Below are 26,949 nucleotides of genomic sequence, written 5' to 3' on the forward strand. Positions count from 1 at the left end.
CCAGGTTCATGCACAACATGGATCCACTTGAGGACCATTCTCCAAATTGTTTTCAATTTGTCGCACTCAAAGAACATATGCTGCACCATTTCCTCCTTTGCACAGAAAATACAATCCTTATTATCAATCATTCCAAGATGGTGGAGCCTTCCCCTCGTTGCTAGTCTTTCATGGCAGACAAGCCAAAGGGTGATTAGAGCTCGCGGTCTAGCCACATTGTGGTAGAGGAGTTTTCTCCAACTTACTTTCTGGTCTTGCGCCAGTAGCAACAGATAGATCTTTTTCATATGGAATTTTCCCTTATCAATCATATTGTTCCAGCCCTGAAGGTTCACTACACTTTCTCTTTGTTTGAGGATAGCTCTCATAGTCCATGAACTGTTTTGTTTGATCTGGATATCCATCAAATGCCTTCCCTTCAGGTAGTACGTGTGGACCCACCGCACCCACAAACTATCAGTTTTGCAGCTGATGTTCCATAGAAGTTTGATCATAGTGACTTTATTCCAATGCTCCAGACGAATCATATTAAGGCTACCATTACTCTTCGGACTGCAAATTTTCTCCCAGGCCATGGGGGATTTTCTGCTAACATCACTGCATCCTGTCCAAAAAAAGCTTCGGCAGATTGTGTCAATACACTTCAATACATGCTTCGGCAACGGAAAGTACTGAATCCAGTAGTTGGTGATGGCGAAAGAAACACTTTTGAGAAGTTGGCTTCTCCCAGCATAACTCGATAGCCTCACACTCCAGTGTTTGATCCTGCAGGTAATTTTATCAATTAGGCACAAATAGTGTTGAGTTTGCGTGTAGTGATAGGGACCCCTAGGTAATGAAACAGCATAGCCCCTGCTGAGAAACCAGTACTGAGCATGATATCTTATTTTGTCCTCTCATCCATGCTCCCAAAGTATATTTGACATTTGTTGGGATTCATCTTGAGGCATGTAGATGCAGAAAAACTCATGAAAACATTCATCAATAAATCAACTGAGTGAGAGTCACCCCTTGCAAAAAGTAACAGATTATCCGCGAAGCTCAGGTTGGTGATCTTCACCTTTTCACACTTTGAATGGTACTTGAAATCCGGGTTATGATGGAGTTGTTGCAAGCATCTGTTCAAGTATTCCATGACTAACACAAAGAGGAGGGGAGATGGGATCTCCCTTCCTGAGTCCTCTCTTTGCTGGCATCACTGTAGAAAAATTTCCATTGATATTAAAACGGTATGATACAGTAGTAACAGTTATCATAATCCATTTGGTAAACTGTCTAGGGACTCCCATTTCATTGAGGATAGATTCAAGAGAATTCCAATCGACCGTATCATAGGCTTTTTGTAAGTCAATTTGCATCATGCATCGGGGGGCCTGCTTTCCTTGAATATCCTTTGATGAGCTCAAAAGCAAGGAGAATGTGGCTATGAATATTTTGACCTGGCACAAAAGCAGCCTGGTTGTTGCTTACTATGCTTCCAATAACCAAACCAAGTCTATGTGTTAAGATCCTGGAAATCACTTTATACACAGTTGTGCAGCATGAGATTGGTCTAAAGTCTTTAATGTGTTTGGCTTCATCCTTCTTTGGGATAAGGGTGACCATTGTGCAATTCATTGCCCTGTACATCTTGTTATTGTTGAAAAAATCTTTAACTGCCTCAATCACATCAGTTTTAATTATTGCCCAACTACTCTTGAAAAACTTTGCACCAAACCCATCTAGGCCTGGAGCTTTTAAATCCCCAATGTCTTTGAGGGCTTGCCAGATTTCCTCATCTGTGACTGGCTTAATTAGGTTCTGTCTTTGAGCTTCCTGCAGCTGTAATCCCTCTCTCATGGCAGGAACATTAATACCTATCAGATTGGTGTCTGCCTTGCCCATCAGATTTGTGTAGAAAGCTAGAACCTCTTCCTCAATTTCCTCTTGAGAAGTCATTTGGGTGCCATCATCCTTGTACAGACCCTTCATGGATTGATGTTTTCTCTTAGCTTTGATTGTGGCATGGAAGTATGAGTTGTTTCCATCACCCAATCTCAACCACTGAATTTTGGATCTCTGTTGCAGAACTTGTTCTTCCATTTCATGCCATTTAATCACTTCCTCAGTCCAATATTTAACTGCTTCAATATTGTTTTTATCCATCTTGTTAGCATCTAAAGCAACATGGGCTTCCTGCAGGGATTCCCTAGCCTTCACAATCCTTGTGGATATATCAGAGAGAGGTTTAGTAAGTTGTCACATTATAGGCTGGAGTCTAAGCAGTTTATGCCAGAGAGTGTACATGGGCCTGCCTAGCAGGGGTTTTCTCCAGCTATTATCCACACTAGCAAGATATCCTTCCAGCTCACAACTGCTATTGAGAAACTTGAACTACTTTTTCCTCTTAACTCCATTTTCATGATCCTGTAAACTAATAAGAGCATGATCAGATATGTTCGGGGGATAGATAATCAAATTGGTATCCCTATGGGATTGGAACTACTCCACATTGCCAAGGACTTTGTCAATTTTTGAATAGATGGGGTCATTTGTCTGTCTGTTGTGCCAAGTGTAGGACTCTCCAGTGCTTTCCATTTCAAACAATCCAGCTCTAGTCATCATATTTTCAAGGTCTTGGTATTCATGCTCTTTAACCATATTCCCTCCGACTCTGTCAGTAACTTTAGTGACATTATTGAAGTCTCCAATAAGGCACCAGGGGCCCTTTTGCTGATAGTGTATCTTTTCAATGTCTTTCCATAAGTTCCTCCTTTGAGCCAATGTGTTCATGGCATAGATTGTAGTCATCCAAAAGTTAAAGTCTCCATGTGAATCTGTCACGTCACCTCACAGTGGATCAGCTGATCTGTATTCTCAATGTGTCTAATATCAAGTTTATTATCATCCCATTCTATCCAAATCCTCCCATTTGCATGTTTATCGTAGTTGTCAAGGTATTGCCCACTGAGTTTCAGTCTGTCTCTAACACCTTTTGCCTTATTGTACTTGACTCTAGTTTCTATCAAGATGGTAATGTTTTCCTATATAAATTAACCCATAATAATTATACATATAAATTAACCCATAATAAATATTTGGTAAAGAAATATTTGGTTTAATTAATAAAAAGTTGACTCGCAAATTCTAGCTCACGTAAATAAAGTAGCATTGTCTTTTACAAAACTGAAAATTTTCAACTAATAATTATGAATTTTTATAATCTTTTTAAAGTTATGAATTGTTTTAAACATTAAAATTATAATTTTGGATGTACTCTTCCCAAAAAAAATTATTAATGAAAATTTTATTCACGTCATGTTTGGTGAATAATTTAATTTTTTATAAATATTTATAGATTATATTTAATTTCAATTTTAAAATAAAAATTAAATAAATTAAAATATTAAAGAGTGAAAAATTATAAACGATTACTTTTTATTTGCATAGAAATGTAATGACATGGAAATAGAAAATCACAATATTATATTTAATATAAATTTTTGAGAATAAAATACTTTTAGATATAGTTTATTAAAATTTGAAACAAACATATGCGAATGAAAAATATTTCAACTTAGAATCCATGGGTTAGGGTATTAAAATTTGTAATATTCGAGGGTAGTCCAACCAACTAAAATATAGAGTATTTGAGTCATTTACACTAGTAAATATATTTTTCTTTGTTTTGTTATTATTACTAGCGTTCAAACGGGCACTTCCGTGCCTGTTTTTAATGTGCAGTGTGAAAACACAAATCTATTTTTTAACTTATGTTGATTTTAATTTAAAATATTTATTAAATAAATTTTATGATAGAAATTAAAAATAAAATAGATGAATTGTACTAAATAAATAGGTGTTAAAGAGGAGTTAATTACATGTATCTATTTTTAATTATCAAATGTGTTCAAACTAAGATATATTCGTCTAAATTCACTTAATTGTATGTCCACTTTTTTTATTTCACAAATGTGTGTATGGATTTTATTATGTTTTCGCATATGTCTCTTTAAAAAAAATATTATTATTTGAATATAGTTATTAAAAATAAAAATAAGATGATAATATTCACTTTTTAACATATCTTAATTTCTAATCCATATATATCTCTCTCTATCTCTCTCTCTCTCTCTCTCTCTCTCTCTCTCTCTCTCTCTCTCTCTCTCTCTCTCTCTCTCTCTCTCTCTATATATATATATATATATATATATATATATATATATATATATATATATATATATATATATATATAGTAAAAATATTCTCTCTGTTTCTCTCCATCCAACTTCATACTAAAAATACTATCTCTTGCTCTCTACTAAAAATATTTTTTCTCTCTCTCTCTCCTCATTACTACAAAAGATACCCTCTCTCTACGAAAAATATTCTCTCTCCACTAAAAATATAGTTATAGATTTTTTTTCTCTCTGTCTAACTTCCAATCTTTTAACTTGTAGGTAGTAGTTATTATACGTAGAAGTTATTTAAATTAATGCTTTGAGTCGTAAAATATAGAGTTAAGTGAAAAGGTAGTAGTTATTATATGTGGAAGTTATTTAAATTAATGTCTTAGAGTTGTAAAATAGAGTTAAGTGAAAGATACAATTGTGGAATATAAAATAAGTCAGATCAAAAGTGTGTTTCATTTATAAATAGTTATAGAAGTTATAAATATCACTTGTTTTATTATACAAAAAGAAAATAGCAAAGTATTAAAAACAAATGAAATTGTGCTGCAGAACCGTACTTGAATAATTTCTTTCACATCATACAATTATGATGTTGTTGTTTTTTATATGCTTGCCTTCCTCTCCACCTTCTAATTTTATAGGTTGTTTATATTTAGAAGGTATATTGGAATTGATATTTTACCTTGGTAGAAATGAATGGCACGTCATTATGAAATACAAAATAGAACATCATTTTCTATAGTTCAATGATTCTTTCACCACTTTATAAAAATAAATTATTGATGGAAGAAAATTTGATTATCAACCGTGCCATCGCCATCTTTTAAATTGAAAATATATATCAAGCATGATTTGGTTGGTAATTGAAGCGAAGAGTAATAATAAATATCATATTTTATAAGACAGTAGAATGAAACATATAATACACATTAAAAAAAATAACAAATTAAAGGAACAAAGTGTTGATAGTATCATAATTGTAGAGGAACAAAGTGTTATGGTACCATAAGTGTCAGATTTGATACTCTAAATGCAATCGGTTTTCTTTTTCTCATGTCTATAATTTAATAGAAAGAATAAGAAGAAGTAGGAGAGAAATATGTAAACAACAAACACTGAAAAAATAAAAGAAAATGTTACAACACTAATATAATGAATTTGGAAGAGACATTCTCTACGTAATTCTTTTAATGCCCAAGAGATGATTGTTGTTGCTTCTTTTTTCTTTCTCTCTCCACTTTTATTTTTGTTTCTTCATATGATTATGTGGTTATATACTGTTTTATATGTTTAACCGCTCTATGTTAACTTCCCACGTAAAAAATTTGCAATTTTTTAAGTAGTTATTTTTAAAGTTTTATAATTTATAATTAAAAATAAAAATTATTTTAAATATTAAAATAAAAAAGAATAGTTATACAAAGGGCAATAATGGAATAAAAATGGGTCTGACCAAAATGGTGTATCCCCTGCAGAAATAAGATACATCAAATAACAATAAAATAAAATAAAATAAAATTGATTGCTGGAAAAAACATCATGCACAAGTTGCATCAAATTACTGCAATATAATCCTATATTTCCCATAAACATTAAGCTACTCTATATGTAACAAGTTCAAATTACTAAAACTAGTCCATTACCATTCATTTAATTATTACTATTTTAATCTTAAATCATAAAGTAGGAATAACTTGGACAAATATTATATCCGTGGAAATGAAAAAGTTCACTTTTTGTTATGGACAAGGTCATGAAAATATAAAATCAATTGAAAAAAATGTTTCATTTCTCACCATACAAATATGAGAGCTCTTTTTTTAGTTCATCATGGAGCTGTTATGAAAGTTTAAATTCAGTTTTATTATATGCAATTTTCTGATGAACAAACTTGAATGTATGATTTAGATTTACCATCCAAGTCTTCAGAATTTACCCCATTTAAGCTTTTGTTAAATTTTTCTCCAAGCTTTAACCATTCAACTTTAATATTTTCTTGGATTTTCCTGGCCATTTCCCTCTCATCTTTCAACTGTGGAACTTGCTCCCTCAACGCATCTCTTTGTGCTTTGAGAGTCTTGGCTTCTTCAAAAACTTCCCTTTTTCTCTTCGCCGTTGTGAACTTAGCCGATTGAAACACGGATATATTAGCTTTGATCGCATTTATTTGATCTTCTAGTTCTTTCTTTCTTTGCTCCAAAGTCGCTAGCTGCTTGCACAACTCATTTTCTAAGGATAAAACTTCCTTGAACTCGTTCTTGTTTGCTTCAAGACTTTCTTCGAGTTTATCTGCTTTCGTGATGTTGGAGCTAGCTAACTCTATCTTCTTACTAGCATTGTTGTAGTCGCAACTCCACTGAGTGAATTCTCTTGAAACTTCCAATATCAACAACTTCATTTCTGCCGAGATTCCCTTAACTGATGACATCTTGGAAAGGTATTCTATCGTAGATTTCATGGCACCGCACTGTTTGGTTTGTAGTAGAACAGAGAAGTCTTTCGAGAGAAGGTCTTGCAGTGTTTTCAATGCTTTGCTTGTCTCTTCACAAGGTGTAGTAGTGTTCGATGATTCGGTGATGACCAGTGTATCTTGGGAATGTGACTTAAATGAGGTCTCAACATCGAGAGAAGCATAAAACGCTTTCATTTCTGCGTCGTCGAAAGATAGTTCCTCTTGATTTTGACGAGATTCAAGGCTATGCAGTAACAAAGTGGAACTCTTTTTATGATTTAGTTCCACAATTGAACTGGAAGCATTATCAATGGATGCAAGAGTAACAGCTTCAGTTCTATAATTTGGAGTAGGAGAAAAACATATGACTTGCGATTGAGGTTCGACCTTTAACGGACGTACCATAAGCGCATTGCTTAATCCAGAATCTTCAACAAACAGAAAAAAGGTTAGTAGTGGTAATGAAAGGTAGCCAAACATTAATTATGGCAACAATATGATCTATAACATCGACACTTCATATCGAAGGAATGTTGTGCCCTACAGATACAGACACAAGCACGTATGACATTTGATTGATTAGGCATAAAAAAAAATATCATGCTAACCTTTGGCATTATAGGTACCATTAAGATATGCCGGAGACACTGAATCTTGCGTAACAACACCAACGGGTTTTGGTCGCTTGGGACATATGACCAAATGTCGCTTCAAATGAGAAGTTCCACAATTATCTTGTAACAACTTTCCACAGTATTTACATAGAACTTTACTACCTTCTGTTGTTTGAATGCGCTGCATTTCTTCCCATACTTTAGATGTCATCTTTGGACGCTTTGAACTATTAAAATCTTCACAATCATAATCTATCTCACAACTCGTTGTAATCTCATTTGTCATTTTCTCCTGTGAAAAAAAAAAAAAAACTAAACTAAGCAAAGCAAAGCAAACCAATCAAAAATTTCAAATCCAAAAGACAAAGCTATTCATTCGCTTACATAATAGTGTGAGTTCACAAAGGCCAGAACACTACATCTGTTATATTTAAATAACACAAATAGCAAGAGATCTTATATTTTTACCAAATAAAAGTATAGCTGAATCAATATTTAAGCTCTAGAATAAAGAGATTAATTCTGATACACTATCAGCAGTCACGATCGTTCACAACCAATCATATTTATGACTACAAAAACATGATTAATGATCTAGAATTTTCGAACAAAAAGATCGAGTTTGATTTAGACAAAGTATTTAAAAAAACTTCGGGAGACATATGCAATATGCCATAAACTCATAATTCACATTTTCCCCCCTAGTTTACACACAAGTAAAACTACCAGGGCCGTTTTTGAAGACATGGTTCAAGATTTGCTACCGTTAAATACAATTAAAAAGGGTCTCAAAATATTTTTCACAGGTAAATCGAGGTTAAATATAACATCTTTTTACTTTGGTTAAACTGATGTTAACCTACACATTCTCCAAAAATTTGAGACGGATTTGAAACCTACATCTACAATAAGTCATAGTTGCATCAAATGCATCATTAGTCCAGATCATAGTTTAAATATCTGTTGAAGGTAAAATTTTATAGAGCAATTAGTCCTTGATGGTATGATACAAATCAAGATTTTAAAAATCGGATTTTACAAATTGGTCCGTTACTATGAAAAAGCTCGCAACAAAACGGTATCAGAAGGTGCCGATAATATTATTCATAGTATTTGTGATAAATTAATTCACACCGCGACAACCGCAATCAGCGTCACAACACTGCTACCCCGACCGAAATCGCAAAAGTCATCAATAGTTTAACTTTTGATAGTTTAACTTTTTTTAGCTAGGTACTAGCATTATACAGTCATAATAATAGTATAAAATAATATTCTTGTCAAAAATAAAATAAAATTAGTAATAAGAGTGAATTTTTTTCATCAATAGTTATAACTCCATAGAGATTCTATTTTCCCTCTTTTTACAGGTTAATTGTATTTTTTTTCAACACAAACCAATTTTAAAGGTTTCCACTATTCAACTTTTACGAATTTCACAAATTGAAGCTTCAATAAAAATAAAACCAAAGTCAAGCCCTCAATTAAATTCTAAATTCCAAGTTTATATTTTGAAATCGAAAAAGAAAAAAAAAATCACAAGATTTAGAGCAAAGAGAATCTGATGAAATAGACAGAATATATGAATGATGAAGTGGTTGGGTTACCTGGGTTCTGCTATTGTACCCAGCGAGGTGAAGCTGTTTGAAGGCAACAATGGCAGCGGGTTTCAGAGACGACGGCAGATGGCAATGCGCCAGGTAAGAAGCATTGACCGGGCTATGAAGGCTTTAGGCTTGAGCCCGGGCCTGCTTTGGGTAATCCATCGTTTGGGCTGAAGCCCACGCCCCAAAATTTGATGAAGATTTGTTATTAATTATTTTAATATTTACAATTTTTTTTTTAATTTTGATCTTCTAATTTTAAAAACGGGTATTTTAGTTTAAAAGTAATACTTCCAGTGAGTGGAACTAGAACTCAAGAATTCATCTAAAAAAAGAACTAATGGTCTTACTCTTACATGTTGGGAAACTGCCCCCAACACAATTTTTATTTTTATTTTTAGGAATTTTACTAAGGAGAAAACTTAATTTTTAAAGGTGTGGTTTATATTATTTTCCAATAAAAATATAATAAGTGTATAATTTTCTCTTACATTTATACTATTTTTTATAATTTTTATTTCATAAAATAATTTAAATATATTTATTTTCGGTAAAAACTAATATAAACTATACCTTTTTGTTAATGTATATTTATATTTATTTAAATGAAAAAACAATTCTATTATCAAACTAAAATAGAAAACGATAAGAGCCTGATAGTTCATTTTCAAAAATAATTATTTTTAACTAGTAAGATACCCGTTCCGTCCGAATTTATATTACATGTTGCGATATCTTATTTATCAGTTCTGACATTTGTTTACAGTCTATTAACATTCACATAATTACAAATATAAATTAATAAAATAATTTAGATGTGCTAGTATCTATGTTTATGAATTGTCAATTTAAAACTAATTTAATGAACTATTTTTTATTAAATTTTTAAAAAATTTGGAACTTTTGTTTACAAAAGAAAAGTTAATCCATGTCATTAATAAACATTTTTTTGCATGGATACGCTTCACAATCTACGGTAGGAATCTCATAGATACGTTTACATGTACCCGTAGATCTATGCCTCTATGAACCTTCATAAGATAAATAAATTTTAAGTATTATAGATATATAAACACTAAAAAAAACATATCAATAACAAAGTACAATAAAATTATCATAAAAAAGAAGTTGACAATTAGATCACATAAAATTTTGAAGGCTAAATTACAGTTTTAGTCCCCCTGTTTTGGTATTTTCACGATTTTGGTCCCCCTATTTTCTTTTTAAACAGTTTTAGTCCCCCATCCCAATTTTGTTCATAAACAGTGCATGATCCGTACATGAACAGTACATGACCGTACATGAACAGTGCATGACCGTACATGAACAGTACATGACCAGTTGGTTCAAAATTGGGATGGGGGACCAAAACTGTTTAAAAAGAAAATAGGGGGACCAAAATCGTGAAAATGTCAAAACAGGGGGACCAAAACTGTAATTTAGCCAATTTTGAAAATGTTAAATTTTATTAATGGTATTAATATTTATAAATTATATATTTTATTTCATTAAGTAAACCACTTTTTATTAATATTACATATTCTCGACAATTTCTTTACATTTTCCATCCAATATTTTTCACAATAATTACTATACTAATTCGCTATATCAACAACAATATTTTTTTCCCGTTTATTAAAATATTTGTGAATTATTAACTTTTATAAAATAAATTATATCAACATTAAAAATTTTCGTTTATAAAAATATTTGTAAATTATTCCCATTGATTACTATTTTTAGTGATAATAAATGAATAGAATTGATTAAATGTGTCATAAAAATAAAAAATTTCAAACTCACATTTATATACATATAAATTATAAAATATAAATTTTAAAGAATAATTTAACTTTTTTAAATATTAGTTAAAATATATTTATCAATTTTTATTTTACTATAAAAAATTTAAATCATTAAACTAATATCTAAATGTTAACACTATATTTAAAAAAAAATTGCAAAACTCTATGTTTAAATATTATCTGATTTAGATATTAACTCTGTTTAGAAACAAATGATGAATTAAAAAAAAGTGAAAATTATAAGGTCTACATCTTCACAAATAATATATGCATTCTTTCCATAAGTTCTTACACTACATGTGTTTATATAAGTTGTATATCAAAATGCCCCTTAAATGAAATATAGCATTAGGTTAAGTTAATGATATAGTATAATAGACTCTAATAAAAAAGAATAACTATAGTACTGCTATCAACAATAAACATAACATATGATTTTATACTTGAATACGAAGCCACCATCACAAGTTCACATATAATAAGAATATTTTGTAAGCCCAACCTGACCAAAACCATGGCAGAAGGACATTTAAAAGCAACTAATAATAATACTTTGACTCTCACCATAATTGGAGCTTTGTATAAAAAGGTTTAGGAAGTGATCCTTTTCATAATAAACAGCATAATGATTCTTAAATTTAGATCAGGCTGTAATACTTTTCTAATAATGCTTCCATGCGTCTCAAAGTTCAAGGTTTTCCAAATCCGAATATTTGTCGACATGTTCATATGGTAAACTCATATAATAGGAGAACTGAAGGAGAACCTGAATCGCTAGCTCGGGATTAAGAGTTCCATTCTCAACCATCTCATCCAAAGTCTCCGTGAGGCACAACCCGTGCAATAGAATGGGGAGGAATCGTCGGTATAGTCGTGATTCATCCGATTGAGAAGGAGCGTTAACAACAACAAATTCAAAACCAAATAAACAAATAAAATCTAATAAAACAATTAAATTAAATCATCATATCATGAACAACAAACAAAAACCAAACCAATTATATAAGTCCTACCTCTAACTAATCAAAAACCCATAAAGAATAACATGCAAGTAATATTTACTCAAAACCAAGATTTGCTTTTTTCCAACCTGAATATGCCATTTTTCAGGATTATCTTCTTTAGAAACACATACTAACGGATCTTCCCCTGCAACATTTGTATAATCATCCTTTGAGGTACAATGAGAAGGACTTAATATCCATGAGATGCATTCTACTCTTATTAAAGCATGGTCATTCCACTGAGAAGTTTTTTTTAAAAGAAATGCAAACCCTTTCCACTTAGTTGCTTTTATCCATTGTTGTTCAAAATTAATAAGAATATCATATGTATCATAACAATCAATTTCACAGTGAAAATCATGCTACAATTGTCTAAGAGCCATTGTTCCATACTATAAAAAAACAAACAAACAAAAATCAAAGTCCTACAATGTTAAGCAGAACTTTCCACTTGGTAGCTAAGTAGTATGCAATTTATCCTCTGCAACATTTTATAAAACAGATGTTATGCATATACAAAAGTTTTTGGAAGAGAAAACATGAAAATAGAGATTAAAGAAAGAAAGAAAATTTGGAGAAAAAAAAAAAGAAAGAAAATATGAACATTGAAAGAGAAGACAAATAGAAATGAATGAGAAGGCGTACATCAATCCAAATTAGCCGAAGGAAGGTATTTCCTTTTTCAAAGCAAAGTGAAAACAATGTTGCATCAATCTGGAGAAATGAAAATACCAAGTAAATAGTTGAAACAGAATGACAATAAACAAAAGAAAAAGGAAGAAGGAAAATGCTTACAGTGTCTCTGAAATTGGAATAGAGCGGCGAGGTGTTGATGCGTTGTCTGTCGGCCTGAAAGGGCAACAGTGAGTTCATCGGTGGAAGATAAGTCTCTTGTGGTGTTTTCAAGATGTATGTGGGCCGGAAAAACCACGTTTGACTCACTTATTGGGCGAGCCATGACAATGCTTAAAAGGCTGCAAGAACAAAAATCAGATTTCATTTGATTTGGCAAATTAAAATCAAAATCAAAAAGACACAAAACAGATATGCAAATTAAAATCGTACTTGCAGCAAAACAGATATGGAGAAGAATTTGAAAACCTGAAAAAGATAAATTGAAGAGTGAATTCCATTGATTCGGTAATTATATAACCCAACATATAGGAACATGGAAGGGCAGGAGTAATTGTATTTTTTTTGTTAGTGGAGGACTTTGGGTTTTCAAAAACGTAAAACTCATCATTCCAAATTATGGAATAACTCTATCCATTTAATAGTAGCTATTAGGGTTTCGTAATTTGTGTAAATAAATAAATAACAATAATAAAAAATAAAAATAAAAATAAATATAAAATACTAACAAAAATTAAGGGAGTGACACATCAGCAGTAATAAATGCTAGATCAATAATATTGAGTTATTTTGCAAAAAGTCATTTCTACCCATGGAATAAGAAAAGTTTTAGTACATTTATCAGAGGGCTTTAAGTGGAATTTCCAGGTGCTTTTGCTTTTATATATTAATAATAGATGTAAGAGTCACACATTATTTTTAAGTATTTACCTTTTATGAAATTTATCTTTTTTCTTCTTTTTTTTTTTTAATATTCATATAGAACATAGAAAAATAAAAATTGCTTTTTGTTCCTTATTAGAATCAGATTCGTTTTTTATTGATGACGACAAACTTCAAATGTGATGATGTTAATCTTCGATACAGTGCTGCGAGGATGAACCTGCAAGATAAACATTTCAATGCTAAAGTCATTTACAAGAGTTCAAGATGAATGAAGTTAAATTATGAGATAAAAAGTGTACCTTAAGTCTCACATGTGTTGGTTATATACGTTGAATAATTTTTTATTTGACTTTGCATGTTTGGGTTGGATATTTGGATTTCATCTGTATTGGGCCTTTGGCTAGTAAAAAATAATTGTCCCAAAAGTTTATTGGGTGTTTTGTCAGTTGAGAATTTGTTTTAAGTTGCAAGTAGCATTTGGTTACCAAAGTCGACTACAGGGAGAAGTGGGAAGGTCGTGGGACAGTTGTAAAAGTAGTATAAGGTTAGCGCATTAAATGCATTTTCTATTATTGAGACGTTTCATCAATTTTTCAGACATTTGGTCTTAGGCTCGTAGGTTAGGGTGTTGCGCTCTTTTCTAGGGTGTTCGAGTGCTTGAGTTTGCTTATGTTTTAAGGTGAAATTTGACTATTGATTCTTAACTTTACGTTTTCCCTTCTTCGACTTCACCGAAGGTGGAATTGATGTCCTGAACAAGGAAAATACTCAAAATTTCATCGAAACTTACCATTCCATCTTTGGTTAAAACCCAAGTGATGCCGAGATTTGGGATCATCTAGTGTGTCGGACCCAACCTGCTGGTGTGACTGGCTCAGATCATCAAATATCTTTCGGCTTGACGAGATACCTCTTAGGAGTATCGGTCTTGTGTAGCCGATTGGTGTGAGCAAGTTTAACTGGATGAATTATGAAATACTAGGAGCGCCCCCTTCGTTAGATGGTCTTGTAGTTGTGAAAGGGGTTAATATAGAAGTAGGCCATCCATCTAATTGGTTGATTCTTCACGTGGAATCAGACAAAAAAATATGTAGCAGCTTCGAGGAGTACTCTGTTCCTTTCGATGAGTGCCTGTTTACTTGGATAAATTTGCAGTTACCTTTGCCTGAGTTTGAAGTGGAGGTGTTAAAGTTCTTGAAAGATTACCCCTTGCACCTTCATCCAAGCATTTGGGCTTTGATAAGAGCATTCCTACTCTAGGTTAACTACCATTTTTGGAGCCTTCCTACCAGTTATTCTTCCATCATTTTTTCGTGATGCATACATCAAAAAATAATATTCAGGATTAAGGGCTCATTTCACTGCGCCAGGAAGTTCCCCAATTTAACACTTGGGCAAAAAACTAGGACGAGTTTAGAGATCATTTCATGTTGGTAAAACTCTGCACTATGGGAGCTAACTCTTCCTTCTACCAAGTTTCTAATGAGCTTCTTCTCCTCGTAGGTTTTCAAGTTTTACCCTCGAGTACCTATACAGATAGTTTTGAAAATATTGGGCTTGGGTTCACTTTAAACGTGAGCCTCACGGGTATGTCGTCCTCTTGGGTTCTCTTACACTCGAAGCGATTTAGATGAAGAAAGATCTTGGCGCTATCTATGAGGGTCTCAGTTACAAAAAAAGGGTTTGGTCCTTCCGAGGTAAAATCCTCGATTTATAGGAAGCGGTCAATTGACATTCATGCTATTGTGAGAGCAGTCAGTTGTCTGGAAAGATAGTTATTCTCTCATAGGCCCCAATTTTTTTAACGTGAGATGTTTTGGTATTTACAATTAAGAACCACCTGAAGAAGGTTTTTGATATTGCTAAAGAACTGGAGGCTAAAGTCGTCATCACCATTTCTTCTGCTCTGGCCTCTACTCCTTCTCCAGTTGGTCCAAGCATATCTACTCCTTATGAAATCCCTTCGATCTTCTCTGGTCGGAACCAGATTTCTGTTAGGGTTATTGTTAGGTGTCGAAGAATTAGGTTCATCTCCTCGTGCTAATAACAAGAGGAACAAGGGTCAACACCAAAGTCCTTAAGAAGGGGATTTGGTCGAAGGGGCTCGATTGTCTAGGGTGCTTCTGTCGGGTCATCTATTCATTTTCTTAGGTTGTCGACCATTCTTACTTCCTAGATTCCTCGAATTTCTCAATAGGCCATTGCTTCAATCTCTGAGGAAGATCTTGCATATCTCCATAATATGACTGCTGCAAATAATACATACAATGACGCCACCTTTACCACGATCCTCCAGGAAACCATAGTGATATCTATATTTTTCTATTTTTTAATTAAATGATGTCTATTTATTACCACAATTTATGAAATCAACCGTAGTGATATATATATATATATATATATATATATATATATATATATATATATATATATATATATATATATATATATATATATATATATATATATATATATATATATATATATATATATATATATATATATATATATATATATATATATATATGATCAGCTCGATTCTCAACGTCTACTAATTGGTGATTTCTTCTGTATTTTAGATAAGCCTTTCATTTTTATTTTAAAAAAGAAAGTAATATCATCATGGTTCCTGAAGATATTCGTTGTCATATATTTTTCATCTTACCTAATTTGGGGTCGAAGAATTTATGCATGGAAGAAGGGAAGAAAAGCACTAAAAAAACCTACGAGGAGAAGAAACTCATTAGAAAACCTACGAGAAGAAGAAGCTCATTGAAAATATATGTATGATGATGTGTCATATAACTCAACCATCTTAAGAATTGAAGAAAAGCACTATGAAAAAAATATGACATTACACCGTATTTTATACAGTTTTTTAATTTTTTTATAATATTTTATTTCCACCTAAAAATTTGTGCATGCATTTAATTGTATCTTACTCTCATATAGTATATACGGTGTAGGCTTTTAATTGTATCTTACTCTCATATAGTATATACGGTGTAGGCTTGAGGTGTAAGTTTTAAATGTAACTATAGCATACCTCTATCTTTAAACAATAATTTGAATTATTAATTGTGAACTTGAATATGTTAGTTTTGTGATGTGTTATGTGTGAAGTATGAAAATGTGAAAATCATCGTTGTCCGTCCGTTGGAGATAGTCCTCTAACTAATGGGTGACTTAAGTCCAAGTAGGGAGAAAGACAATGTTAGGACTTAGGATCAATAATCCATGTGTGATGATGTGTCGTCTTAATATAGGGAGGGTATGGTGAGCTTATTAGTGATATGGAGGAACACAATTGTATGGAGCCTAATTGTTGGGATCTACTTGATAGATCACAAGGGTATATGTTCGGAAAGTTATCAGTGATTTGGAGAAATATCCCAATTTCCATAAGCTATTGCGCAACTTTATTGTTCTTTGTTGTCTCACCTGCGTGGATCTCAGAATCAGTTAAGGCAGTCTACGAAGATTTGCATGTGTCTACCTCCACAATAACATAGTACCATGTTCATCAAAAGTGTTCTAGAGTAGATAGTATCAACTTTGTGGAGAATAGTTTCATAAAAGTGTGTAAGGGCATCACATTGTGTATTGTGAAGTGTTCAAATACCATGAAAAATCCGAATGTGAATATGTCGTGACCTTGTGCATCATTGTGTGAATAAATGATTGGAATTTAATAACTATCCTGAAATCGTTGTGTAATTGATTTAACATTTACATCTTGAGAAATTGATTTAACATTTTAGGAACCCATCATTGCAAAATAAACTTATATCTTGAGACAATGCATCTTCCATTAGGACTAAAGTATCAATAGAACAATATTGTTAAAAAATCATATTTAAGCCACACATTCACGAAGTTCACCTTCTTAGCGCAAATCACTATGCATAAGTTTCTTCTTTTGTAAGAAATTCTTAAACCATATGGCTGACATTTTTGGATATCTTTTCAAACCATTTTTATAGTCTACAAAGTTTATTCCTGTCCTCACCATGTACCCTAATGTCCATTCAAAGTCATCGAGCAACGACCATGCAAAATATCCTCTTACATTCACACCATCCCTGACAAATTCAAAATGTTAAAACTCACATACAATAGAATAACTAGAAAAAGGAAATTATTTCATTCATTCCGTAACACATACTTGATTGCAGTTTGAAGATAACGAAGGTGACTATAATAGTAATCGATCCTCGGTGTATCTGCAAGGGCTTCTTCAAGTGAGAGTTTTGGATCATTGAGCTCGTCTATACCTGATAACAAACAAAAAGTTATCTCCTTCAACTTTAATATAAAATATATGAAGTAATTTAAGAACTAGAAGTGATTGAATGTAACTACATAGGTTCTATTAACACACTTGTCGAATATCAGATACGTATCAGTCAGAAGCATCAGTGCTACATTAAATATAAACTAAATTTGCACCAACAAATAATCTTCAAGGATGAATATTCACTTGTTTGATTGAAAATAAAAACAATTGGTGTTTTACCATTTTCTGTGATGTATATCAAAGGATTGTTGTACTTTGTTTTAGTATAGAGCAACAAGTCATAAATTCCCTTTGGATAAACTGACTTCCATATTGAAGAAGTCTGCATTTATAGAGGTTCCCTTTTTTCATCAATTAAGCAAAAATAAGGTAAAAGAAACTAATTGAGATGAAACAATGATGCATGATTTCAGTACATACCATCGGGCCAATAGGTATTCCATTACGCTCGCCTGTGACAACAAAATGCATCATACTCAAATGCCAACATAAATTATCATTGATCACAATCACAAATTGTTAATTGTAGAATTTTTTTCAAAGATAGAACAACAACCAAGACTTATGTTTGTAGGTGAGGTCGACTACATTGATCGAACAACATCATAATACTCTTATCGTTGATTCAAGGATAGTGGAAAGGAATTTATCTATGCCTTTATGTACATTAAAATTTGTTCTATTAATGAGATACCTTTTAAATATATACTCACTTGAAGTAATAACTTGAGAATCTGTGAGCAAGCTAGGTCTAGCCTTACTAAATTCAGGTGCATCAGTAGCATAATTTGCAGTGTAATAGTTTAATCCTAAAAAATCGAAGGACCCTTTCACAAGCTTGACCTCATGTTTAGAGAATTTTGGTAATCTGCTTCCTACCAAAGATCGCATGGAAATTGGATAATCTCCTGCTGTCAATGGCTCCATAAACCTGACATACATTTTCCAATCTACATTTTGTTAAAATTTTGAGATGATTGAAAATGTCAAAGATACACTAATTTATATCAAATAGGTATACAAATTAGCATTTTATTATCGCAGGCTGAGTAACAACTCATCGTCTAAAACATCTGCATTTGCACGGAGAATGAAATCAAGGTTTCAAATTGCGATTGAAGTTGTGTTGTTCTCGAAGCTATTTACCATCCAAATGTGAAATCAATGGCTCTCTGTGACGCACGCACGTCTGATTCTGTATCATGGAGCGGCACTATCCAGTCACACGATAGCGTTATTCCTATCAAGCCCTTTTGAGATGCCTAGTAATAAAGGTAGGGAGTTTAGGTCCCTCTAATAATAACTTAAGAGTTATGACAGTTTAAAACCGATAAATCCGATTCTAAGTTTATTTTATAATAATGTTTAAAGGATACCTGATACTTGGTTTTGTAGACTTTGACAGCAGTTGCATGAGCAAGTAACTGATTGTGAGCCACTATATAGGGTTCAGTAGCTGAATCACCTCCTGTGCAATTTTTGTTAAGCCAGGGTGAACATCTTCCTGGTGCTGCCCATCCATCACCATAACCGAATTTGCTTACGGTCCATGGCTCGTTTAATGTGATCCAATGCTTTACTCTATCTCCAAATTCCTTAAAGCAAAGCTCTGCATAGTCTCGAAAATCATTCCTACATATAAATATTGATAAAAATAAGAAAATAAGAGGATTGTATATTCAAATTATCATCACCAAAAAATTGTTTGATTATATCATCAATCATAAGGTATGTGAAGTACACTATATTGGAACTTAGAAAGCCGCCATATTCATCTTCAAGTATTTGAGGAAGATCCCAATGAAAAAGGGTCACAAAGGGCTGAATTCCTAAAATGACAAATGCATTTTTTATTAGAAGGAATCAAACTCAGTATCTCGTGGTTTACAAACACTCACATTCTGCACAACTACAACTTATGCTAAACCATAGTGGCATTGACAAATGCACTTACCTTTGTCTAGAAGTTCATTGATGAGGTTGTTGTAATAACTAATTCCTTCCATGTTCACACCTCTACTAAGCTTTCCTCCTGAAATAAGCCAAGAAATCTAACATTTAAATAAATAGTCACTCATTTGCAAAAAAAAAAAAAAAAAAAACTTTTATTTTAGAATGGTTGAAGAAAACTAAAATGTTTCTGGAATTCCAGTTTCATACTTGGAAGTATTCTGGACCAAGAGATGGAGAATCTATAAGCGTCCATGTTCATGTCCTTCATGATCTCAACATCTTCCTACATTATTATATCAGTGACGCTTTCATAAGAATTTCAATTATGTTTTAGCTTCATTCTGTCTTATGATATTCATACAAGATATAGGGCCAGTTTGTTTCAACTTTAAAAAAATGGATTTTTTCTTTGTATTTTTTAAAATAGATTTTCTAAAATCGTTTTTCAAAATACTACAAGTTTTTTTATATTCGTTTTTTCTAAAATGAAACACTTAATTTGACATCCTATAACATAAACATACATAATTGAAGACCAAAACTTAGTCAAAATCGTAATTTTTTCAAAAAGTTGTATTTCAAAAATGATTTTTATGAAAATCTATTTGAAATAGCTTCAAAATTAAGTGATTTTTTGAAATTTTGATATCCAAATTTTTTTCCCATAAATAGATGAAATACCTAAAATCACATTTTAAGAATAACTATTCAAACAGATTTTTCATTTGAAGCTTTTATAAAAAGTTTCTTTTTAAAAAAAATTTTCGCAAAATTTGGTAACACTATAAAAATCATTTTTAAAAAAAGCCAAAACAAACGAGCCCATATTGCGTCATGATCTTATTGTTGTACCTTATATCGATGATATTCATCGATGGCTACGTCTCCACTGCTTCTGCTAAATATCTTTTCTGTCAAATTAAGCAGCAGAAATATGATACATTAGTACAGTCTATAACTATAAGCATCTCAAATAAATACAATAATATAATCAAGATTATACCGAAATTGGAAATCATTAATATACAATAATTAATATTGAGTAAATAAATGCGTAAATTTAAAAAGCCAATAATGAGTTATGAGTTAGTTTGTGCATACCTGGATAATTATGAGTGAAAGTATCCCATATACTTGGTTCCCTGCCACCAACATTTGCCGCACCTTCACACTGCAAAAATTATTGTAGAAATATATACATAGGGGGGTGTTCATAGTTCAAAAAATCAGTTTCAATTCGGTTACAAACCAGTTTATAGTTTCAAATCGGTTTTATTCATATGGACCCGTTTCAAACTATAGAACCAGATTATTTTTGAACTGGTTTTTATTACTAATTATCTTTAGGAGATGAACCGGATTCAATTGCCTATTTGTGTCTGAATTTTCTGAAATGAAAGTGAAAAAGCAAATGTCTAATTGCAGAGTGGAAGAGAAAATATGGAAATGGATTTGGGGGCTAGGGTTCAGTACTTGAGTCTATCGAAATTTAGCGTTCAAGTCATTTTGTACAAATTTTGTTTTTGGTTTAAGGTTGTGGTTCACTTCACTCTAACAACCAAAAAATATATTTTTTTTTATCTTTCCAATATAGTTGTTTGTTTTTAATTCTGCAGTTAAAAAATTGATTTTAGATAAATTATTTTTGTAAATTTCATTTTGTTCAAAAATAAAATTAAAATAAGGTAATTTATATTTAAATATTCTTATAAAAATGAATTGAACAAATATAAATATTAAATTTAAATTCAAAAATTTTAAACTTTAAATTTAAGTAGAATCAATTTTATTTGTAAAAACTATTTATTTAAGTTAAATCTACGCAGATTTTCCTGCCGATTTTCACTTTAGAGACTAAAATCAAATAAAATTTAATATTTGAGGACTTTATTTTAGAAATAAAAATATAGAAATGAAAAACAAAAGTACGCCAACTGACCGAGACTAAAAAGACTATTTAAGTTATTTATATAAGCTACTACATATGTTCAACACTCATGTTTCTATCTATGGTAGATTTTCTTACTCACTCTTATACTCAAACCTATGTAATACTCAAACCTATTTAAATGATTGGAGTACCTGGTAAGCTGACGATGCTGTTCCGAAAATGAAACCGTCTGGAAAACTACTACGGTTAAGCGAGGGACTAATACCGTCGGTGAATACGGTAGCAGCTTCAATGATAATCAAAAAACTAGAAAGAAGAAGAAGAATATTCAACGCCATAACTATAGATCACCAGATTTGATTTACTTCAAGCGAATACTGCATAGCTTGGGTCCTTGTGTATAAATACTATATTAAACAAGTTATCAATGAAGATATGCATTATTGAATTGATAGGAAAAGATAATATAGGTAAAGTACGCGTGATTGTCATTGTGTTGATAAATTATATATATTACTACTAAAATATGTAGTGACAGGCTGACAGCCTCACAATCTTAAAATGGAAGTCCAGGGAAAGATTTCAGTGACGTTGTAATACAATAACTTTGGTGACTTTAGTTGGTTAATTTCTTTCCATATTAATATAGTAATCATTTATTCATATATCAAATACACTAAAGTCATGAAAATTATGTCACCACTCACAGTAAAGTCACTCAAGCCTTGCCCGGAAGTTCAACATCCTTTTCTTTTATATCTTTTTGATAATTTTTTTATCAGAAATGATATTCTTATACCATTTGTTACACCAAATACTATTCATCATATTTATAAGATGAACAATTTTTTTTTTAAAAATAAAATAATAATATTTATAAAAAAAAATTATTTTTAAAATTATTTTTATAACAGAAATATAAAATTTGTCACTAACCAATTTTATTATTGAATTAACCATAAATATACATGTGATTAACTATGTATTTAACTTATAATTCACTGACCAAGTTTAATATTTCATTAACCAATAAATTAGCTAACAATAACCAAATTCTAACATTAAATTATGCTATTAAATTATAAAATATAACATTGGTATTAAATTATGAAATATATTGGTTAATATAACAAATTTGGTTATTAAATTATGAAATATAACAAATAAAATTGGTTAATAAAGTATAAAAACTGATTATATTTTATATTTTAATGTCAGAATTTGGTTAATGTTATGTAATTTATTGGTTAATGAAGGAATAAACTTGGTTAATGAATTATAAGTAAAATATGTGGTTAATAACATGTATATTTGTAGTTAATGCAATAATAAAATTGGTTAATGACAAATTTTATATTTGTGTTATAAAAATAATTTTAAGAATAAAAATATTTTTCTATAAATATTATTATTTTATTTTAAAAAATATTGTTCACCGTATAAATATAGTGAACAGTGTTTGATATAAGTATTTAGTGCAACAAATGGTGTAAGAATATCATTTCTCTTTTTTATATGTAATACGATAGATGAAAGAGTAAACTAAAGGTATGAATTCTAAGATTATAAAATGTTAGGGTCTATATGGTTCAATAAAGAAGAATGGAGCGATTTTTAGGAGGAGAAAGAGAGTGAAAGAAATTTTAATTGCAAATATATTTGGTTCAAAATATGAAAGGGAAGGGGAGAAATTTTATTTTCAAATAAGTTTAGTTCACGGAGAGATGTATTATTAAGTTAATTTACTTTTTGATTCTTGTAATTTTATCATTTATTTATCGTTTATAATTCAAATATAAATTTATTGCTGAAATATACTTATTCAATCAGAAAATATTATGAATTTTTTTTATAAAAACGCAACATTACAATATATAATTTTGAAAATATTGTTGACTACAGTAAAATCTAACAAAAATTATTATAAACAAAATATATTCTGATAATTAAAATATAAAAATTAAAAATTTAACACGTGTAATGATAATAAGATAAAGATATAAAAATACAAAAAATATTAAAAGAAGATAAAATTTGTTCAAAATAGAATTTTTAACATTTTAATAAATTACATTTATATTCAAATAAATAAATAAGAGTAAATCTGTAAATATAATTATAATTAAAATAACACATCTTCTTTTTTTTTATTACAAGGAGGGCCTAAGCCCAGAAAAAACAAAAACTAAACAAGAACAACCCTAGGATAAGAAACACCTCTAAAATCCCTGTCAAAAAACTCAAACAACCAATGCGGCATATCCCGATAAAATATACTTCTTTCCTTGTCTCTTTGTCGTACAAAGCCAACCGGTTTGCACAACTATTCGCTTCTCTAAACACATGACAAATCTCCACCTCCTCCAGCCTACTTAGCTGCTTATGGATGTTACTAACCAAATTACACGAAAGTAACTTATTATCACCAATATTATTACTAATGTCCACCGCTTCCTTAGAGTCCGATTCTACAATCACTCTTTGATAACCATGCTCCAACACCATCTTCAACCCATCATGAATGCCCCCATAACTCCGCCATGAGGGGACTACTATGTCCGACACACTTCGCAAAACCACCACACCAGTTACCATCTTCATTCCTCATGACCCCTCCACACCCTGACACACCCTTAGATGAGTGAGCTCCATCCACATTAAGCTTTATAAAATCTTCCTTTGGCACCTTCCACTTTATCCGTCTTTCAACTTTATCTTGTCTTGAGAGTCTTCAACACTTGGTCTTTTGAAACTTCAGAACCTAAGTCTTCAGAGTCTTCAGAACTTGTTCATCCAGAACCTTTTCTTCAGAACTCTATCACCTGGTCTACAAATCTTTAGAGCCTAAGTCTTCAGAGTCTTTAGAACTTGTTCATCCATAACATTATCTTTAGAACTTTAGCACTTGGTCTACAAATCTTCAGAACCTAAGTCTTCAGAGTCTTCAGAATTTGTTCATCCAAAACCTTGTCTTCAGAACTTCAGCACTTGGTATTCAAAAGCTTTGTCTTTAGAATCTTCAGAACATGTTTTTCCAGAACCTTGTCTACAGAATATTTCAGAACTTGGACAACAGACTCTCAAAGCTAAAGGAGGCCTCTGAAGCCCTTTCATGAGAGTCACGATCAGAAGCTTTATCACTAATGTTCATCAGAACCGTTGTTATAGAAGAATTCCACTGAATCTTTATAAACACACTGGTTTCTTCCAAAGTCAGAGTGTGTTGAGTTCAGAACCTGATGATGTCACACACCTATTCTTTAGAGTCAGAACCTGTTAGAGAAAGCTACACACTAGACATAAACTGTTAGAGTACTAAATTGTTCTTTAAGATATCATGTAATGTCATCAATAAAACTTAAGGCCAGATACATAACCAAATCGTGTTCTTACAATCCCCTATTTTTGATGATGACAAAACCATGTATTTTGATGAACAATTTATACTAGGTTTAAATCACATAAAAACATATTCAGATTTAGCTAAACAGTCCCCCTGAGAACTATACTCTAAAAATTCATTTAAGCTCGTCCAAAGGCTCCCGCATAGCACAAGACTTGCAAAATAAGTTTGAAGTATAAGAAGGTATCAGGAAAGGAATAGTTCCTTGTATACAATTCCATCAGAGTCTTACTAGAAATGCCTGGTTCTTCATCTCATATTCTGGCTTGCTATCAGAATGCAATGAATTGACAGATATTGGTTGAACCTTGTTGACAAAACCTGTTTGTGAATTTGCGCTAATCTTCAGAGCAAGGTTCATCTAGAATCTTTACCATGTTCAAAACATTTGAAACTTGATGGCTTCTTAGATCTTGACTAGTCTTCTGACTATCTTCCAGAGATTTGTCTATTTATAAAATTCCAGTGAACTTTTGCAAAGTTCTTGAGTCAAACATGTTAGACGGAAAACTCTCTTATATCACGTATGGGAAAGATCTTATGAAAATAGATATATCAAAATCATCTTTTACTTCTCCCCCTTTGTCAGAAATCAAAAAGACTTTAACAAAATAACCAAAACGATAAAACTTCATTGATTAGTCTAATGAAGTACAAAAATTTTAACGATTAAATGTTTGGGATTGTTTATGGAAATAATTATTAGTGTGAATTATACCACGCTTGCCCAAAATAGTAGAATAAAAACGAGACAAACTTTCATTAATGAATAATGTAAAGTACAAAAAAGGAACAATGAACCGAAACACACAACTAGAGGAAACTACTAGATAATTCACTCAAAATAATCGAACATCTCACATCGTTCTACAACAAAAACATTAGCAAACGTTCCGTTTTGAATCCAATTAACTATCCCTGCTTGTATGAAAAGTTCAGAGAACACTCTTCCATAAGAAATGAGAGAGGATATTTGGTTTCTCGAAGCTAGAATTGTCTCCTTGGGATATTTAAAGATGGTCTTAGGAAGGTTGACGCGGTTCTGGAAAACAAGAAAGAGCAGAAAATGCTTGTCTTCATATATGAGAACTTTTGTGTCTGTTTCCCTTGGACGAAAATTTGACAGAAACACTTGGTGTCAGATTCTTGCAAGAGGATGAAGAATCAATGGAGAGGAGGATCCATTAGCTTGATTGACCATGTCCAAAAGGCAAGCATATGATTTCCATTGAAGGTATTGTTGAATCGATAATCTTCCACGGTCATACCAAAATTGCGAGACTTTATTGCGTTAGTAATAAATGTTCGTGTGATTCTTATGGGATGGCCAAACACAAAGGAATATATTTCGTTTCCATCATACAAAACAGATGCATTAATCCAGAAATCTTTCACAAGATTTGGATAAATGGGTCCATTTAACATGGAAAAATAATTTTGCCACCTTAATTTGTGCTTTTACATGCCTTAAGAGATTGAGACATTTAGATTTCAGCTCCATCAAGTCGACTGTCTTTTCAGCAATCATCGACAATAGTTGTTCATCTCCTTGGAAATTTCTTGAAGACATGATAATATTGGAGAGTGATATGATAGAATGTGTGATGTGAATGAAAGAATGAGGGTACTAAAGAGATATAAATAGGGAGAAAAGAAGTGTAATCGACATGCAAAAAGATTCGATTTAGATAATTATCTAACTCGAGATACTCAAAATAATTTCAGGGTCAGAGAGAATTAATTACAAGACACTATTTTCAAGAAAGATGTCAGCAAGCTACAAGGCCTGTGAGCAGAATTATACAGGAACTTGGTAAAGCGTGCTACTAATCCTTATTTCCAAAGTTAACGTATACCTAAAATGTCAATCAATCAATATACGAGATTCAGAAAAGTGATTGTTCTATACTGAGCTTGGAGCTGGCCCACTGTTGGGTAGAGCCTAATCCACATCCGCGTCGAGGATGACCCAATACACTGGCCCAATCCACTAGAGCCATTGGAGATCATATTTTCCACGTGCTTCTCACTCGAGGACACATTATCAACTGCCTCCCAAGTCAATTGTTTTAAATACAACATATGAATGTCAATACAATATTAAACTTATAAGGTTGCAATTCTAGCACATATAACATATGAATGTCAATACATCACATAATCACATGAATTTCTTATAAATAACATGGAATCACCAGCAACAACACAAAACAGAATGCATGATTAACACAACCAT

At 31.7% G+C, this 26,949-nt stretch overlaps 2 protein-coding genes and 1 long non-coding RNA gene across 4 annotated transcripts; all 3 read right to left on the reverse strand.

The window, feature by feature from the left end:
* Nucleotides 1–5,934: 5,934 nt before the first annotated feature.
* Nucleotides 5,935–9,017, reverse strand: LOC131653301 (uncharacterized). The gene is made up of 3 exons (XM_058923405.1): nucleotides 8,846–9,017; nucleotides 7,233–7,530; nucleotides 5,935–7,052 (listed from the first exon to the last, which is right to left on the reverse strand). The coding sequence occupies exons 2-3, from the start codon at nucleotides 7,522–7,524 to the stop codon at nucleotides 6,037–6,039; spliced, it is 1,308 nt and encodes a 435-aa protein (XP_058779388.1). The 5' UTR covers nucleotides 7,525–7,530; nucleotides 8,846–9,017; the 3' UTR covers nucleotides 5,935–6,036.
* Nucleotides 9,018–11,095: 2,078 nt separating this feature from the next.
* On the reverse strand, nucleotides 11,096–15,523 carry LOC131647690 (uncharacterized). Of its 2 annotated transcripts, XR_009297904.1 has the most exons (4): nucleotides 13,469–15,523; nucleotides 12,717–13,386; nucleotides 12,447–12,625; nucleotides 11,096–12,365 (listed from the first exon to the last, which is right to left on the reverse strand). It is a non-coding gene; the product is annotated as an uncharacterized LOC131647690 (long non-coding RNA). The 2 variants fall into 2 exon arrangements; XR_009297903.1 differs by having other exon boundaries at nucleotides 12,717–15,523.
* A 927-nt stretch (nucleotides 15,524–16,450) lies between these two features.
* Nucleotides 16,451–21,791, reverse strand: LOC131653302 (beta-glucosidase 12-like). The gene is made up of 13 exons (XM_058923406.1): nucleotides 21,502–21,791; nucleotides 20,521–20,590; nucleotides 20,272–20,330; nucleotides 19,627–19,702; nucleotides 19,421–19,498; nucleotides 19,208–19,295; nucleotides 18,843–19,098; nucleotides 18,613–18,728; nucleotides 18,180–18,397; nucleotides 17,887–17,918; nucleotides 17,686–17,788; nucleotides 17,335–17,443; nucleotides 16,451–17,251 (listed from the first exon to the last, which is right to left on the reverse strand). Exons 1-13 carry the CDS (start codon nucleotides 21,646–21,648, stop codon nucleotides 17,056–17,058), a joined length of 1,548 nt encoding a protein of 515 aa, XP_058779389.1. The 5' UTR covers nucleotides 21,649–21,791; the 3' UTR covers nucleotides 16,451–17,055.
* Nucleotides 21,792–26,949: the final 5,158 nt, after the last annotated feature.

Source organism: Vicia villosa, linkage group LG2 (assembly GCF_029867415.1).
Source record: "Vicia villosa cultivar HV-30 ecotype Madison, WI linkage group LG2, Vvil1.0, whole genome shotgun sequence".
Taxonomy (NCBI): domain Eukaryota; kingdom Viridiplantae; phylum Streptophyta; class Magnoliopsida; order Fabales; family Fabaceae; genus Vicia; species Vicia villosa.